Source organism: Phodopus roborovskii, unplaced genomic scaffold (assembly GCF_943737965.1).
Source record: "Phodopus roborovskii unplaced genomic scaffold, PHOROB, whole genome shotgun sequence".
In the NCBI taxonomy this organism is placed as follows: Eukaryota; Metazoa; Chordata; class Mammalia; order Rodentia; family Cricetidae; genus Phodopus; species Phodopus roborovskii.
The window spans coordinates 20,446,987-20,463,297 of record NW_026126571.1 but is presented as its reverse complement, the minus strand read 5'-3'; the positions used below and the strand labels follow the sequence as shown (position 1 = coordinate 20,463,297).

Genomic DNA, 16,311 nt, shown 5'->3' with positions numbered 1-16,311 from the left:
AATATACTTAGCAGTGTTATTACTACAGTATGGGCCAAGTGTGTTGCTTGTAAATTCTGCCAATGTGTTTAAATGGGAAGGGTTTTCCTTACTAGGGATCAAATCCAGGACCTTATGCATGCAACACTAAGGAAACCTTCAACCCAAAGCACTTAGGCTCTGCCCTTAACTCAGCCAGGCCTTCAACTTCAAAGGAGCCTTTCCTGATGAGCAGAGTCCTCTCCTGTCCACAGGCGTGGTTCTGGGACATGGGAGCCTGGAACAGGAGAGATGAGGTTGCTCATCTCATGAGTGAAAGGCAAGCAAGGATATAAGTCTCTTAAGTCTGGGGATTAAACTACTTAGGTTCAGTTTCCTCACCATCCAAATCGGGGTGTAAATGTGTATGTGGACATACAGGGATGAAGACACACTGTCAAGCCCTGAACACTTGGGTCCCAGAGCTAAGTAAGGGCACACCCCATGTTCTGGAAAACAAGCAGTCTGTGTATTTGACTCCTCTAGGTATATCACGTAAACAGAGTTACATATGTCCCCTTGTGACTAATTTGTTTTGCCCAACATAATGTCCAGAATGTCCATACATAATGTGGCATGTATCAGAATTGCCTTCTCCCCTTAAGGCTGAACAGTACTCCATTGCACAGACATACCACATTGTGTAACCATCCATCCACTCACCTACAGGTAATTTAATAGGCTAGGAAGGTGGCCGAACAAGCATCTTTCCCAGCCTTGCTTTCATTCCTTTGGTACACACTAGGAAGTAGAATTGCTGGGTCAAATGGAATTTGCTGACAAATCTCCATAGTCTACGGTGGGCAACCATTTTCGTTTCTGCCAGCCATGCATGATGTTTCCAGCTCCCCACATGGTAGTTGACTCTTTTTTGAATAATTTTTAAATTTATTCTCTGTGTCTTTCACATCGTGTTTCTCCATCCCATTCATTTCCTGTCCCTCTTCCCTTGCACCCCCCCCCCAAATAAAATTTAAGAAAAAAAAAAACGGGGTGGGGGAATCTCATCATGGAAACTGCAATGTAACACAGTGAGTCACGCAGTAAACCCTTTTGTCCATAATCTTTACTGCCAAGTGTTCATTGCAGAGTCACTGGTCTGGTGCGAGGCCCCTGGTTTCTGTTCCACTATCCATGCTGGGCCCTCATTGAGACTCCTCCTGGATATCCTCTGTTGCCCTGTGTTGTGGAGATCCTGCTGTAGTGAGATATTCACTTTGTCTGAATCTGAGGCACTGACCACGCCCATTGTGGGGTGGAGACAGGGGGAACTAGGTCTGAGGAAGGGCCCTGAGTGCTCTCTTGCAGCATGGGGACAGGAGAGCATCCAGAGACATCCTTGGGACCAGGAACCTGCTGGTGTTCATCTGTCTATGCTGTTTAAGTTAGTTCTCCCTGAATAAACATCTATTCGCCCTATTTGTTTCTCCTGATCCTTATTAAAGCACGATATCCTGCAAATTGGGTCTGCAGGGTAATCAATTCTTGCTGCTGCTGGTCTGACCCAGCTGAGTGGTATATGGTTATAGTTTTGGGTTTATCTTTAAATAGTGAATTTGTCTTCACGGTGGCACACCATGTGAGGCCCTGCTCAAGTGGCTGAGTTTTCTAAGGGTTCCAGTCAGAAAAGCTCAGTTCTTCCACACATTTGTCTTGTGACTGGTGCCGGCTGTGTTCGTGAAACACAAACAAGAGGATGCTCCTGGACATTGACTTTGATGCTTTTATTGTACATTCGGTGCAGTTAGAGACACTCTCGAGGGCAAGCACTGGGTAGGGACATTATTTGACTTGTAGGCATTTGTACAAAAGGCTGTTAAGACCACACAGTCAGTTCCACCCCAACAGGAAACAAAGGTTCTATGGCATTTCAGTTCTCACATGATTAAAGACATGTACTTATTGATTCCTGCAAGAATTCTGTGTGATATATTTCAGGATGGTTGGCTTCAGTCAGATAAAACACATTTTGACACACACCACAGAACAGGAGCCAGGACACAGAGCCATGTGGACTGAAAGCCCACAGCTAAGGGAGGCATAGAAGAGTTGGGATGCTTGCCCTGCACCTGCCCTGCTCCCGCTCCGTGGGCCTTCACCTAGCTTCCTTGTGTTTTCTCTTTGCAATAAAAGAACGTAGCCAGTGACTTTCAGGCATGCACACCTGGCTGTCCTGTGGACCTGCCAGAAGTGGCGTCACCTTTACCGATGTGGGATGACATTATTTTTTGTGGCTGACAATTATTTTTATTGCTGCTGGTTCACCTGATAGTAAGAGGGTGTCACCACTGAGTTCTAGTGGGCAGATACCCGCTGCAGGAGCTTGTGAGGCTGACGCCTACAAACACTGATCTTGTGTTGGGCTAGTCTCCACAGCTTTTACCGGGTCCGTTTTCTACCACAGCTTCCAGACACCTCCAAGAATAATAAAAAGACTATGTCCTATTTACTAACGCAACGTCCACGCGAGTGTCTGCGCGCAGCTATGATGCCTGTTTTCACCTAGTGGAAATCTCATCCACAAAAGACTAGCTAGCTTACATAAGGTTCTATGGGCAGGTGGGGGCAGCCAGTCTGTCCTTAATGGTCATGACTTATTTCAACACAAAGTATGCCCAGGCTCTCCCACCCTGGAGGGTTAATAGATACATGGTGGTCTTCTGGGAAGTTATTTTCAGGGTGATCTTAAACATTCCATATGCATTTCATCCTGAATATCCATTTTCTCAATGCTGTTCAGAAAACCAACCCCTGATGAAGAAATTACCCATGAATGAAGCATTTCTTCACAGGGAAATCCATTAGGAGGATTTTAAAACAAATGTTCTTCTACATCTGCCTACTCAAAATTCAGCATCGTTTCTGTTGTCAGATAAAGTCACTAAAGTACATGCAGGCACCTAGCCAGATTCCTTACTGTCCTCGTATCTGTTCCCACCCATCCCAGTGAGAAAAGCTTCTGTTCCCAGTTCTTAACCATTGCCTAAAAAAGGGAAAAATCAGGCCCCTTAACATAGGCCAGGTTGCCCACAGGGGCTCCTGCGCCCTCTAGTGGTAAGAGGACAACATGGTTGAGATGTACAATGCTCCAAGCCTTTCTCTGTGATGCTGGACTAAGGCTAATATCCAATAATAGAAGTAGCCACTGTGTTTTCCAGGCACCTGAGTGATGACATCAAGTCAGCACAGCCTTATGCAACCTTGGCCAAAGTAAAGAGAGAAGGATGTTGTGACCTTTATTTTCACTAGACTTTTGATCAAACCCTGAATGGCCTGGGCTGTCTCAGACAAGTCAGATCTGATGAGTTGGCCTCACAGGTGAGGTGGACGAGAGACCATACAGGGAAATCGCAGGATGGCCTTCTGCATCGCCTGACTTAATGCAGCAGGTGGGGTTGGACAGGCAACTTTCTCCTCAAACATCACCCTTCTTCCCTTTGCACCTGCGGACACTTTCAGCTTCGCTCTACCTGTACCCTCTGTTCATCTGCGTTTGATGCCACGGCCAGCCTGCCCAAAGCTCCTAGCAACCGCAAGCCACCATTTGGTTGTCGTGAACTTGTCCCACCTCTCACGGTTTGCCATTTGTTTATACATGGCACTCACGAAACAGCTGGGAAGGGGCTCACAGCACACACACCCTCTTAAAGGAGGGCTGAAAGAAAAGCAAGATTTGTCCCCATAAAACCTCTGGCCTGTATCACATTGTGAAATGAGGGCTCAGGTCCCTGCCAGCTCTCACAGCCCTTGGTACCACTAGGAAGGATCTGAGGCCCCTAAGCCACGCCCGAGATCACTGATGGACAGTTCCTGTTTGTTCACCCCCCCACACACACACACACACACTAGCTGTTCCTCTAACCTACACTTCTGCCAGTCATCTCTATCCCTTTACTCTTTCGGGAGTTCTGGAGAGTGGCGATGGATAAGCTCCCACATCCTCTCTCTCATTCTTGACACCAGTCCGAAGGCAGCTGCTGGGCACTGGGGCATGAGCACTATGTGGGGAGACCCTGGAGGTCAGGTGCTCAGCGCACTGACTTGTGGGAATCTAGTTAACCAGTGGGCACAGCCATCTGTCCTCAGCCTGCCCTGTCTTCCTCACACCCTCCAGAGGAGTCCAGTCCTTTTTGCAACACAATGGTGTTGGAGACAAATGAGCCTGGATCCCAGGTGCTTTCAGCAGTCGAGTCCCTTTTCTTTCCCTCGTTGCCTGAGATCTGCAGTTGTGAACTCCGCCAAGGCCATTTCATGAATCTTATACATGTTGCTGACAATCAAACTGCAAGTCATTTCTACACAGAGCTGCGTCCTCGGGTGGAGGAGGTGCTGGATGGGGAGGTCCAGCGAACATGGATGCCCAGCTCTCCTGCCTGTGGAAGCAGGTCTGCTCTACTGTGCATGGGCACCGCTCACAGAGAACGGGTCTTTCAGAGTCACCATCATTGGGACAGAGCTAGGACTGTCTCCAGGGATCCTCTGTTCCTTCCCATTAGCTTTGTTTCCCAAGGCATACCTGTGGGGACTGTGGGCTACCCATAAGCCTGTGCTTTGTACAGGAAAGCTGAGGGATTCTCCCCCATCTACGCACACACAAGAGCCTTCAGTATGAACAAAACCCTTTTGTTAGCCGTGAAGAAATCACTATCTAGAGAGGGACCAGGGCCTTCACAGCTCTTGTCTTTCCCACCAGCCTGGCCCTGCAGCCCTGTCCAAGGCTGAAGGAACTCTAGTTCTCCTAAGGTGCCCATTGTCACTGAAACACAAGAACATCTTCAGGCCCACAGCTTATCACACAATGGAGCAAGAGGCATGTGGGATCGAGTTACATAGCGAAAGGGGGGTTGCTAAGCTGAACAGAGGGAACATTTAGACACAAGGCGGCCACATGGTAAATCTCATTTTACTCAGACAGAAGAGTGTTTCTCTGCTGGTAATTTAGTTGGGTGGGAAGCTTTAAGTAAGGGCGAGGATGCTTACATCACTTAAAAAACTTCATCTCGGTGTCCACACAGTCGTAGAAAAGGTCCCCCACCTCGGCAGGGTCCGGGGGCTCGGGGCTGCTTAGGATCTCTTCCATGGCTTCCAAGCCTTGCTTCTCCAACTCCAGCATGGTCTTCCTCAGTGTACGGCCTTGCTCCTGAGGAGGGATACAGCCATGCGGGACAGCATGCGTCATGGCAGTGGACACTGACAGCCCAGGGTCTGGCTGTCATGGCTTCCTGGCTACAGGACCATCTATCTACTCCCTCCTCTGTACCCAAACCACCACCGGGGCTGCTCTAGAATGCAGTTACATCAGCAGCCCGCTCAGAACACATCCACAGATGTCTGGTTTAAAGTTCTGACCTCTGAGCAGTAGTCAGGACACTGTGGCCGCTTGCCTTGTATATCCATCCCCTTCAGCCACGTGCATTGCTACACCCATGATAATCTCTCCCCATTGCTCATATGGAGGCCCTCCCCGCCCTCAACACTAGGTCAGTCTGAGCCCATCTTCAGACTGCTATGGAAGGCCCTTCCTCCAGAATTCAATACCTTCTCCCTACATGATCACCATCATCTGTGTTGGGATGACTGGCCTGCATGGCTATGTCTCCCATTATACCCTGACCTCCTGGAGAGGGAGAGCTAGGCTTGTATCTGCCTTCCAATGACTGGAGCGCAATAGGTGTTCTCAAAAAAGATTGTCTATTGAAGGGATAAATGACTCAATTAATAAACATGCTATGTATAACCCTATGTCATTTTTTTTCTATGATGGTGGTTTCCAGGGAGCCAAGCTGCATCTCAAGCTGGCAGTCTAACTTGGTAATATGTAAGACCTCCCATGTGATACTGGCTTGGGCAGCATGGAAACTGCAGGGTCCATGGAGAGCTGAGGCTGGCACTGGGTGAAGGTGGAACCTCAATTGCAGTGGAGACCCCAGCAAATCAGAGGCACTAAGCCAAACGTAGGACCACGAAGGACCCCAGCAGATGCAGGATGGAGCTGGCCTGAGCCTGTGACAAGCTACTCTGGGGTTAATGGCACCTGAGGAAGGGATCCTCAGCCTGCTGGATCCAGAGTAAAAACAAAAGCAGAGGCTTCCTTTTCTTTGGTTTCAGGAGAGTTGGTAGGAAAGTTAACACCTGCCTTCTCTTTCTGAGAGACACCCATCGGGCTAGCAAGGAGAGGGAGAGGATAGGGATGTGTGTGCAAGCTACCTCTCTGCCTCCTTTCCCATTGACCTCTGCCATTGTCCCTCGACCTCCTCCAGGCTCACCTGGTCACTCTCGATGACAGCACGTGCCCACTCATGAGCCTTGTACAGCTCATGCCGGCGATCTGGCTTCTCCTGGAACCGGGGTTCCTTTTTGGCTGGGTCATCGTCACCAAAACAGGGTGACTGTGCTTTGGGGACAAGTTTTACATCATCAACAAAGATGAATGGCTTGAATATGGACCTGGAGAGAAAGGAGAGCTGCTTCAGCCAGACTGAGTGTGGTACCTGGAGTATGCAGTCGTGAGCCAACTGAGACAGGCAGCCGCAGGCCAAGAGACACACTGCTGTACGTTTTAGTCATTATTTCTAGGAAACTAAGAGCCATTTACAATGGCTGATGTTGAGACTTTTGCTGCCCTGGGAAAGTGATTGGAAAGACCCTTTTTGTTGGAAAAGAACAGCAAGTAGACATGGTGCTCCAGGACGGGCCAAAATAAGCCATGCATCTGAATGGAACAGAGGGCTGCCCCTTTCTCCTCTGGGAAGGCAGTGGGCTTCAGTTTTGATCTTAAGGGTCTACTTTCTTGAAAAATCTTTGAAGTATCTCACAGACTAGAGGAGTTCAGATTAAGGTGATGTCAGCTAAGCCAACTGCCCCCCCTGGTGGGGCGGGGATGGAGACACATGACCAGGTAAACAGAAGGCTGGTTGTCTGAGAGAGAGGCTGAGCAGGAAAAGTGGTTGTGCCCCCCACCCTGCTCCGTCTGACTCTTATTCTCCTGGCAGGATGAGGCCTTAGAGGAAATGGCTGAGTCCGGGTCCATGTGCACATGTGCTTGTACATACCTGGGTACATGTCACACAAATACATATACACACCCCAAAGCAGTCACACATAGAAAGAGCTGTGCAGGATGCGAGACACCACAGCTAACTAACAGCTGGAAGAAAGCCTTATTCGTCCCCCCCCCCCAGATAAAACACTGCTGGGACAGAGGTACGATTCTGGCAGATACCCTGGGACCACTTGTAATAATAACAGGAGAAAATGAGCAAATGAACCTTCCACACTCTGTGGGCTGTGATGGATTTGTGTGGTTTACACTTTCTTCTCCTCTCAATGGTACATGTGGGCCCACTTCCGGCAGGCATGAAGAGGTTAAAAGTGAGCTGGGATGTTGACTTTCTCAGCTCTGGCATGCTTGAGGCTTGAGGCAGCCAGAGCTCCCTTGCTATTGTCATGGACACGATGACCTGGAAAGGACCACAAATCCGTCCTAGATATGTCCCTAGACTTGCAGCATCAACATCCCTCAGAGGCCTGGACCTCCAGCCCTGTTCTGCTGAATCAGAATCTGCATCTAGCAAAGCCTGAGGGGATTCATATTATCTAAGATTCAGGGACACTGCCACGGGCAACATGCTGATCAGTGACCTCTAGATTTCTTTTCCCCAGGCAGTAGTGCTAAAGAAGGCTCAAGAGGCAGAGACTTATCAACACGTGCACAAAAGTAAGGCCCAGGTTCATTTCACCTGAAAGCCAAAGGCAGTTAGACCTCTGCACCTGAACTGGGAGAGAGTGGTGCAGGTTAAGGACAGGTATCAGGTATCGGGGACTCTCCTGTCTTCTCAGGTGATGCTCGTATTCATTAAAAATGAGTCCACCTGAAATTCCCCAAGAGTTAATGAACAATGAGGGAACAGGTGGGCTGGAGAGATGGCTCAGTAGAGGATCACCAAAGCGATTGTAGCTTGCAGAGGACCTGGATTTAATTCCCAGAGCCCACATGCAGTTCACCCCCTTCTCAAAGTCCGGTTCCAGGGATCAGATGCCCTCTTCTGGCCTCTGCAGGAACTGCATGCATGTGGTGCATAGAGATATATGCTCATACACATTTTTAAAATAATATTTTTTAGTGGGGAAGGGGACAAATTCTAAAAGAACATATATATATATACATATATATATATATGTATATATATATATATGCCTGACCCACCCCTCAGCCATATCTTCCAGACAGCACAACATGCCGGGCTAGGTTGTCCCAGAGCCCCTGTTACTCAGTCATTACTAAATGAAATCCCAGAATAGAGGGATGCTGCCCATGGACAGAGGAATACACTTCCACTTCCTGCAGCCTCTTGGAAATAGACCTTTGCTTTCTCTTCTCCCAACTGCTGGGTGTGATGGGGGAGTTAGTGCAAAGTTTCAAACTGCCTGAACCGATTGTGATTACCTCACAAGGGAGAGGAGAGGGAGAGGAAGAAAGAAGCGTGTGCCCAGCACCCACAGGCGTGCAGACTGCTGCCATCTTGTTCCATCTCTGACCATACAGTTGTCATCGCAGCAAGCGCCCTCCTTATCCATAGGGCAAGCAGCTCTTAGATGTGTAGTCAGTTCATGTACTACAGCCGGCACAGGGACCCTTCTGCCCACACAGTCCTAACCTCAGCTCAGGGCTGTACCAAAAGGAGCCAGTGCCAGGCACTGAGTGGAGGCTCCTTGGAAGGAGCTGTCCCATCCTCACTGCCCCCAGGGCATGGGATATCCATCTGTGACATGCTGTTTCCTCAGGCCACCCACCTCTGCCCTCTACCACCCAAACTGCAAGCGAGCTCCTCCAGAGAGCCCTGCCCTGCTTACTGTTCTCTGACACGCTGATCTCAGGGGAAACCCTGCCAAGGACCAGGCACGGCAGCCCAACAGCTCTAAACTGAGTGGGGGGGGGCAGACAACTGGACAGAGGCCGGGTATGGGAGTGAGTAGCCTCTCTGCATCTGGCCAGATGTAATGCCAGTGGTTTTCTCTGCTTCTCAAGTGCACTGAAGTGGTGGCTATGGTTTCTTCCAGTGCCTGAAACTGCTCTGCTGGCTCTGTGCTTTTCCATGCCCATTTGTGTGAGGCATGCACACTTGTCATTCCAACTTCAGTAAGTTCATGCCACCCACAGTTTATCTTCTGCATCCAATATATAGGGGAAAAAATGGAGTGAAACGTAGGAACTCAGTAGAATGTCAGTCTCCCTCACCACCTGTCAAGTTAATTTACTTAACGATGATGCCAAGTGCCAGGTAGCTTTTCTAAGGCAAAGGGTACCATATGTTTAGCCTCCTCAACTATGCTTTCTATTTGAAAACTAAACACTAAATATGAGCAGGTACCCATAATATTTGGAACTGCCAAGGCTTCCCCAGATCTTTTTCAGTCTGTAAAAAAAAAAAAAAGTCAGCATCCTCAACTGCTAAATGTAGCAGGCATGACTTTGTGGTTGATGGTACACTTGAGTATGGATAAATTATGTAAATAACAAAACTATATACTTCTAGTTATAAAAATGGCAAGAATTGCTAATAACTGACTGAAGGAATAGCTGTCATTCGTGTTTGATCATCTGTACCTCTGGCCCACATTCTACAAAGAAAGTGTGGTGCACTCAGCAGCCTGCAAACACTCTAATGTTTTGCCAATCTTTAATGCAAAGCACACTTACGATTCTAAATAGATAAGGGCACAGCCAGGCATCTTTCCGCACTTGAACCAGGAGGCAACTGCTTCAGTGCACTTGAATGAGTGCTATTTAATGCCCACAGAGATGATACGACTTGACCAAGTTCACACAACCAATAAGGTGGCATCAAAGCTGAATCTGCCTCTCTGAGTCATGGCTGTACCTTCCAGACACCAGACCAGGCCACACTGCTCCATTTTACACATGAGATGACTGGGGCTCACAGGGTTCAGTGCTTTGTTCAAAACTGGCTAAATTCAGGTCTCCTATATGTGAAGTAAGCTTTTCCCATCATTTCTCACTCTTAATCCTCCATTTGGCTTGAAACACAGGCACTACTACAAAAAAGCAATAGCTCTGGCCAGAAAACGGTCTGACCTCAGACACATCTTTGTTCTTGCTGAAGAAAGAGACACTCCCCAAGTGGCTATGCTGGACTCATCTTGTGACCAAAGTCCCTGAGGGACAGGAGACACAGAAAGGGACAATGCACAGGCCCTAGCTCAAATGAATCTATTCAACCCTGACCCCACTGTGAGGAAAACCTGCCTAGACTGACCAGTTTCTCTCAAAAGGGTAGCCATCTTTCTAAATGGCTCATCTGCGGGCATATGACTCTAATCTTACTGTCGGCTGAGATCAGAACCACTCAGTAAAGGAGCTTGCACTGTGCAGGAGCATTGGGAACATTGTACAGGAGCACTAAGAAGGAGCATGGGAACACTGAAAAAGGACATTGTGTAGGAGCACTGGGGACATTGTACAGGGACACTGGGAAGGGACATTGTGTAGGAGCACTGGGGACATGGTACAGGAACACTGGGAAGGGACATTGTGTAGGGGCACTGGGAAGGGACATTGTGTAGGGGCACTGGGACATTGTACAGGGACACTGGGAAGGGACATTGTGTAGGGGCACTGGGAAGGGACATTGTGTAGGGGCACTGGGACATTGTACAGGGACACTGGGAAGGGTCATTGTGTAGGAGCACTGGGAAGGGACATTGTGCAGGGTCACTGGGGACATTGTACAGGAACACTGGGAAGGGACATTGCCTGGGAGTACTGTGGAGGAGATTTGTTCAGGAGCACTGGGAAGGAGCATTGCATAGGAGCACTGAGAAGGAGAGCTGAATTTGGGGAGCACAGGACAGCCCTGTGGACAGTGGGCTAGAGCCAGAGCTTGGAGGCATTTTGGAAGGTCAGAAGTAGAATAGGTAAAGAGGAGAGGGATAGTATCGGAGGGATTCAGAACGGGACTGAACAGGATGTGGGTGCCATTTGGTCCAGGGCCCTCCACTCCATATATATTGTGCTGGTTGTGCCCTGTGGACTCCAAGGCCTTCTGTACTTCCTCTAGGAACAAACAGGTACCACCTAAGGCTGACAATTACCCCAATGGTACAATTTGGGCCAGTCCTTTGGGGGGGGTGCTGTTCCTTCCATCTCTCAGCATCGTCTCTGCTGTTGAGGTGACTGTATCTTCTCCCCTTTGGTTTCCCCATCCTTGAGGCTGTCTGGGCTTGCCTACATCCATGGCCTCTCAGTGCCGTCCCAGTCTAACAACTACATCTCTCAAAAGAAATAAACTCAGATTTGTGGTGTTTGCTGACTTCCGAGGTGTAAATGTTCTCTCTGTGGCCCATTTAGAGCCACCAAAGACGTCACAGTGCATGGGATGTCATTGACAAGCACAAGTACTCTCTCTGGCTGCCACATACCTCAAAAGTCTACACTTGACAGTCTTACAGAGCCAAGGTACCTTTTTAAATATTCTTTTCCTCCCAACCTGTCACATTAGTGGAGTGTCAACAAGTACTGGTTTCTCAGGAAATGGCTCTTATGGGTCAGAGCTGGTTCCCCCAAAGCCAGCCAGCATCGCTCTGTCAGTAGGTGAAGAGACTCCTGACTCAGCAGAGAAGTAACATGCTAGAATTAGTCTCCTTGGTAAACTTGATTATCGGGTCGTTGCCTCTCCCTCAAGCACTCAAATGCTGGTTCTGATTCACTCTCAAATTTACACCGAGCCTAGCACATGAGAGGAAATGGCATGGGAGATGGAGGGATGAAGGGAAAAGTCATTTGTGAAAACCAGCTATGAACTGTGGATTAATGTGTGGACATGACAGAAAAGAAACAAGCAGACGGAGCCCAGGCAGAGCCTTTCCACTGGTCCTGATATCAACTGGGAGGAGCAATTCATTTTCTCAAAACATCTCTACATGTTAATTCTAGCAGAAGTCAGCTGCGATTGCCTTAACTACAGTACCGGATGACAAAAGACAAGTGTTCAGCATCCGCAATTACAAAGAAGCATGGAGACGCCAAACAGGATGAGAACTAACAGCAGTCCTGAGGAGTCACAGTGGGTGCCACGGCTCATTTCACCATGGAAGACAACGCTGAGCTGTCTTCTCAAAGGACTGCAATCTTCTGCAAGGTCTTTCCAATTAATTTAGCCATGAATAATTTTCTTTTAAATCTACTTTAAGGTTTCCATTTAGGACCAGAAGGTGATTTCACAACCCATTTCTATAATTGGATTAAGCAGCCTGCTTCAGCCTGGGCAATAGACTTCCTTTCTCTGAGTGCGCTGGAGATGAAAAGTCTCACATCCTATGCAAAGTCAGAGCAGGGCCTCTACATAGCAAGGCCCTGGAGCATGGTCCAGCCAGCCCCACTACTTGAAAGACTCCTGCTTCCTAAAGAGGAGTACACCTTGAACACCTTGGCAGAATACTCCAGACTTAGAAACAAAATTCTCACTGTCCCTGAAGGACCCCATAGGCCCACAGAGTCCTTGGGAGACAAGTTTTAGCCTATTAGGAGGGACCTGGACACAAAGAGATGTGAAAACAGGATCTGCTGGGCCAAAACATAGAGGAAGGTGGGGATAAGATCAAGATTGAGCAGGCGGAGTCAGGGATGGGGGATGACCCAGACAGAGGGCAGGAATGGTCCAGCAGCAGAACCATGAACACGGCTGAGCCTGGTGAGCAGAAGGTAGGGAAGGGACTAACCTAATCACCAGCCTCGTAAACAAGAAGGTGCACACCCAGCCAGTTCTGATGGTGCAGACCTGTGATGCTAGATGTGGGAGACTGGTGGGGAGGAGAGGGAAGAGGGGTTAGGAAAGGAGAGAAGAGGGAAGGGAGAGGAAGGGACAGAGAAAAGGAGAGGAGGGGAAGGGAAATAAAGAGGAGAGAAATGGAGAAGAGAAAAGGGAATGAAATGGAAGGGAAGAGAGGGGAGTGGGAGGAAAGGAGAGAAGGGAAGTAGAGGGGGGATAGGGGAGGGGAGGGGAGGCCATGCCTATGCAGAATGTTATTCTGCTTCTTGTGTCTACTGAATCCCATCTTGTCTAGGGCTTAAAATTCTTTCCTCTACAAGGTTCTGCCCTTCATCACCACATCCTTACTACCTCTTCCCTTATACGCACTCCATCCCCAAGTACAATATTTGGTATGTAGCAAGCACCTGACGATTGGTAACGGGATATGAAAGAGCTGTGTATTGCCAGAAGTATCTTCCGGTGTTGATAAGAATAAAGCTAAACGGTCAAGAGGTACTCATGCCATCTGAAAGGCAGAAGACCGGCATTGAAAATATTTCCATTGCAAAAGGACTGGATTGTAGCAGCAGTGGGTTCTTCGGCAGCTTAACAACTGACATTTAAACAATGCTCAGGGTGCCCACCCGCGTGACACCTGAGAGCATCAGCATCTCCTGGAAGTTTCCCTGCTGGGGATCAGCTAGCTGACAGGTTCTAGGGCCTACTGCTCACATTCTGGTGAGGTAGGTTTGGGTCAAGGCATCTGTACGTTTCAGACTGTCCTCATGTGCCCCAGGGTTAGAAGCCTCTGGCTGATTGGGTCTAAGCTACTGGTCACACGATCTGGGACTGCACAACTGAATGCTACCAGGGCTACCGTCTGCCTGGTAAAACAAAGATGGTCTTTATAAATAATTGATCAATCTACTATGAATTATCCGTTTGTCTTGTTTAGTCCTGTCAGAAACACAAAGGTAGGGGCTAGGACTATCCCACCATAATTACAAAAGCTGAAGGTTACTGAGGTAGAGGGAACCCAAAACCCTGACTCTTCCTCCTAGAGGATGTGCTTCAGCACCCTGCAGTACTGACTCTCTGCTGAAGTAAGTGGCAGAAAGCAGCTCTCTAAACATGTCAAAAAAAAAAAAAAAATGGCAGGTACTTCCCTATGTATCATCCCTGGACCATTTTGTCCAGTATCTCACAAGAACTAGTTGTCGTTGTAAACCTCGGGCATCCCTGCATCTGGGCCTTGCTGTGTTACGCGCACCTTTGCATCTTCATCTGTAACACAATGCTTGGCCCATGATCTGTACTCTACAACAATAACCAGGTCCAGTGACTAGAGTGAACACTGCGGCTGCAGTCAAGCACCCCACCACCCAAGGGAAGGACGTGGCCAGGAGCTCACGCCTTCTGATGTGCCTTAGACTAACCTGGATGGATCCGGGGTCCCAGTGAAGTAGTGGATGCACGGTGAACTTCTGTTCTGAGGCAGGACAGACACGATACTGGCGGTAGTGAGGAAAGACTCGGAGTCTATGCAGACTCCACTGGCTTTGTCTCGTAAGATGTTAATCATCGTCTGCACAGTGATGCTTTCTGAGAGAGGGAGAGGGAGAGGGGGAGGACAAGGGAGAGGAAGAGGGTGAGGGAGAGGGAGAGAGAGAGGGAGAATAACTGTGAAGGATGGCTGGCAACCAAAACTGACTCTCCTTCTTCTCTCTTCAACTACTGAACGTAAGCCCACTTGCCCTGACATGCTCTGGCCAAGGGGAGAGGAGCAGAAGTGATGTTTGCGCACCACATCTCCGGTCACACCCATGTTTTGCCCTTCGCTTTTTCCTTCAGCTTTCCTGCCAGTGCGAGAGGTCAACGAGCAGTTCACACGCTGCAGCCCAGAGTTGAACAGAAAATTCCCCGGTCCCGGATTGTCTCTATCCACATTGATGCTAATGTGGGAAAGAAATAGCTTCCATTTCCTTTAACAATTCCATAACAATTCAGATCTCTGTGTTGTAGCCTTACCTCTACCTCAACCAGTGCAAAGATTGAACACACACAGGAAACTGTGTGGCACCTCACACCCTCATCTCATGCCTGTTTGCTGTTCTGGGTACGGATACTATTTGAAGGATGGCCACTCGGCAGTGTGAAACACACAGAGGAGCTTGTAGCGCTCTCAGTCTTCAGGACAACTGGCTGCAATTCAGGTGAGTGGATTAAGTCCCTGGCCACGCATGACCCCCTTCCATCATGTCCTCCTGTGGCTATAAAGCAGCCTTTCGGCTGGATGTGGTGGCTCATGCCTGTAACCTCAGCATTCATGGCTGAAGCAGGAGGAGCACTCATTTGAGACCAGCCTGGCCTACATAGTTAGTTCCAGGACAGCCTGGGCTAAACAGGGAAACCTTTCTTAAAAGACAAAACCAAAAGATACCCAAACCAAAACTTGGTGGCTGTGCGGGGAAGCAGCTGACCAGCCTGGGGCTCCAGGTCAGAACCTGTGATAAATTCAGTCTTCCTCAAAACCCTCCCCAAAGAACCAAAAACAAGCATGTAAACCAGCAACCCCACTTTTCACCTGTGCGCACAAAGATGGGTTCCCTGTATGATGCAGGCACTCTTTGTAAATCTCCATTTACATTTTACACAAAATATCAGCAATGGCTTTGATTTCATTACCTACTTGATGTCTGGATTTCCTGCCTCACAAATAACTGTTGTATTAATTGAATCTGTCTCTGATAGGTTGGTACATCTTTGACATTTTCTGCCTTTTATTTCTTCGCTTTGCTTAGTCCCTGCCATGTTTCTCCATGGTTTCTGGGCTGGGCAGGTGGTGCCCCCTGGAGTTATAACATGCTCCTTCTCCCTCTGCTTCTGGTTAACTAGGGCCAATTCAGGGCTGATGTTTGACCAGGATAAATAATATCATCACTAGTTTTGTTTTAGCTTAAAATCTTTAGAACTTTTTCAAGAATTCCCACTTACAAATGAATACTTCTCTGCCTTTACATGTAATAATTTCTACAGCAAAATGCCAAAGCAATATTCTACATCAAGGATCAGAAAACATTTTTTTAAAGAGCCAGACAGAAAATATTTTAAGCCTCTGGACCATTTGTACTCCATCACACTGTCCCCGTAGCAATTCAACTCCAGTGGTAAAGGACGAAGGTGGTCATAGACAATACATAACAAAGTGAGTTTGTGTTGCAGTTTGACTTGGAATGTCCCCCAAAGGCCCAAGTGCTGAAGGCCTGGTCCTCAGGCTATGATGCTATTGTGACATTAGAGGACCTAATATAAGAAAGATGGGTTTGTTGTGGGTGTGGTCTTGAAGAGAGATATTAGGACTCTGCCTGCCCCACCCCCCACACACTTTAGTTGCTTCCTGGCCATCATGAGGTAAGCATCTCATTCAACATGATTCTGCTGCCATGACACATGCTCCCACCTCAGACCCAAAAGCAACAGAGCAACTGATCATGCACCAAAATATCTGAATCTACAACTCAAA

General features: G+C 48.3%; 1 protein-coding gene across 2 annotated transcripts in view; it reads right to left on the bottom strand.

Moving 5' to 3' along the window:
* Positions 1 to 3,019: 3,019 nt before the first annotated feature.
* Positions 3,020 to 16,311, bottom strand: part of Scrn1 (secernin 1) — a 55,155-nt gene continuing 41,863 nt past the window's right edge. Inside the window, exons 6-9 of one of the 2 annotated variants that reach the window (XM_051202951.1) lie at positions 14,225 to 14,390; positions 6,285 to 6,465; positions 4,999 to 5,158; positions 3,020 to 3,218 (exon numbers count right to left, since the gene is read on the bottom strand). In XM_051202951.1, coding sequence (XP_051058908.1) covers positions 5,000 to 5,158; positions 6,285 to 6,465; positions 14,225 to 14,390 — 506 coding nt within the window. In that variant the 3' untranslated portion in view covers positions 3,020 to 3,218; position 4,999. Of the gene's footprint in view, positions 3,219 to 4,903; positions 5,159 to 6,284; positions 6,466 to 14,224; positions 14,391 to 16,311 lie in introns of those variants that run through there. The other variant, XM_051202950.1, reaches the window with a different exon arrangement.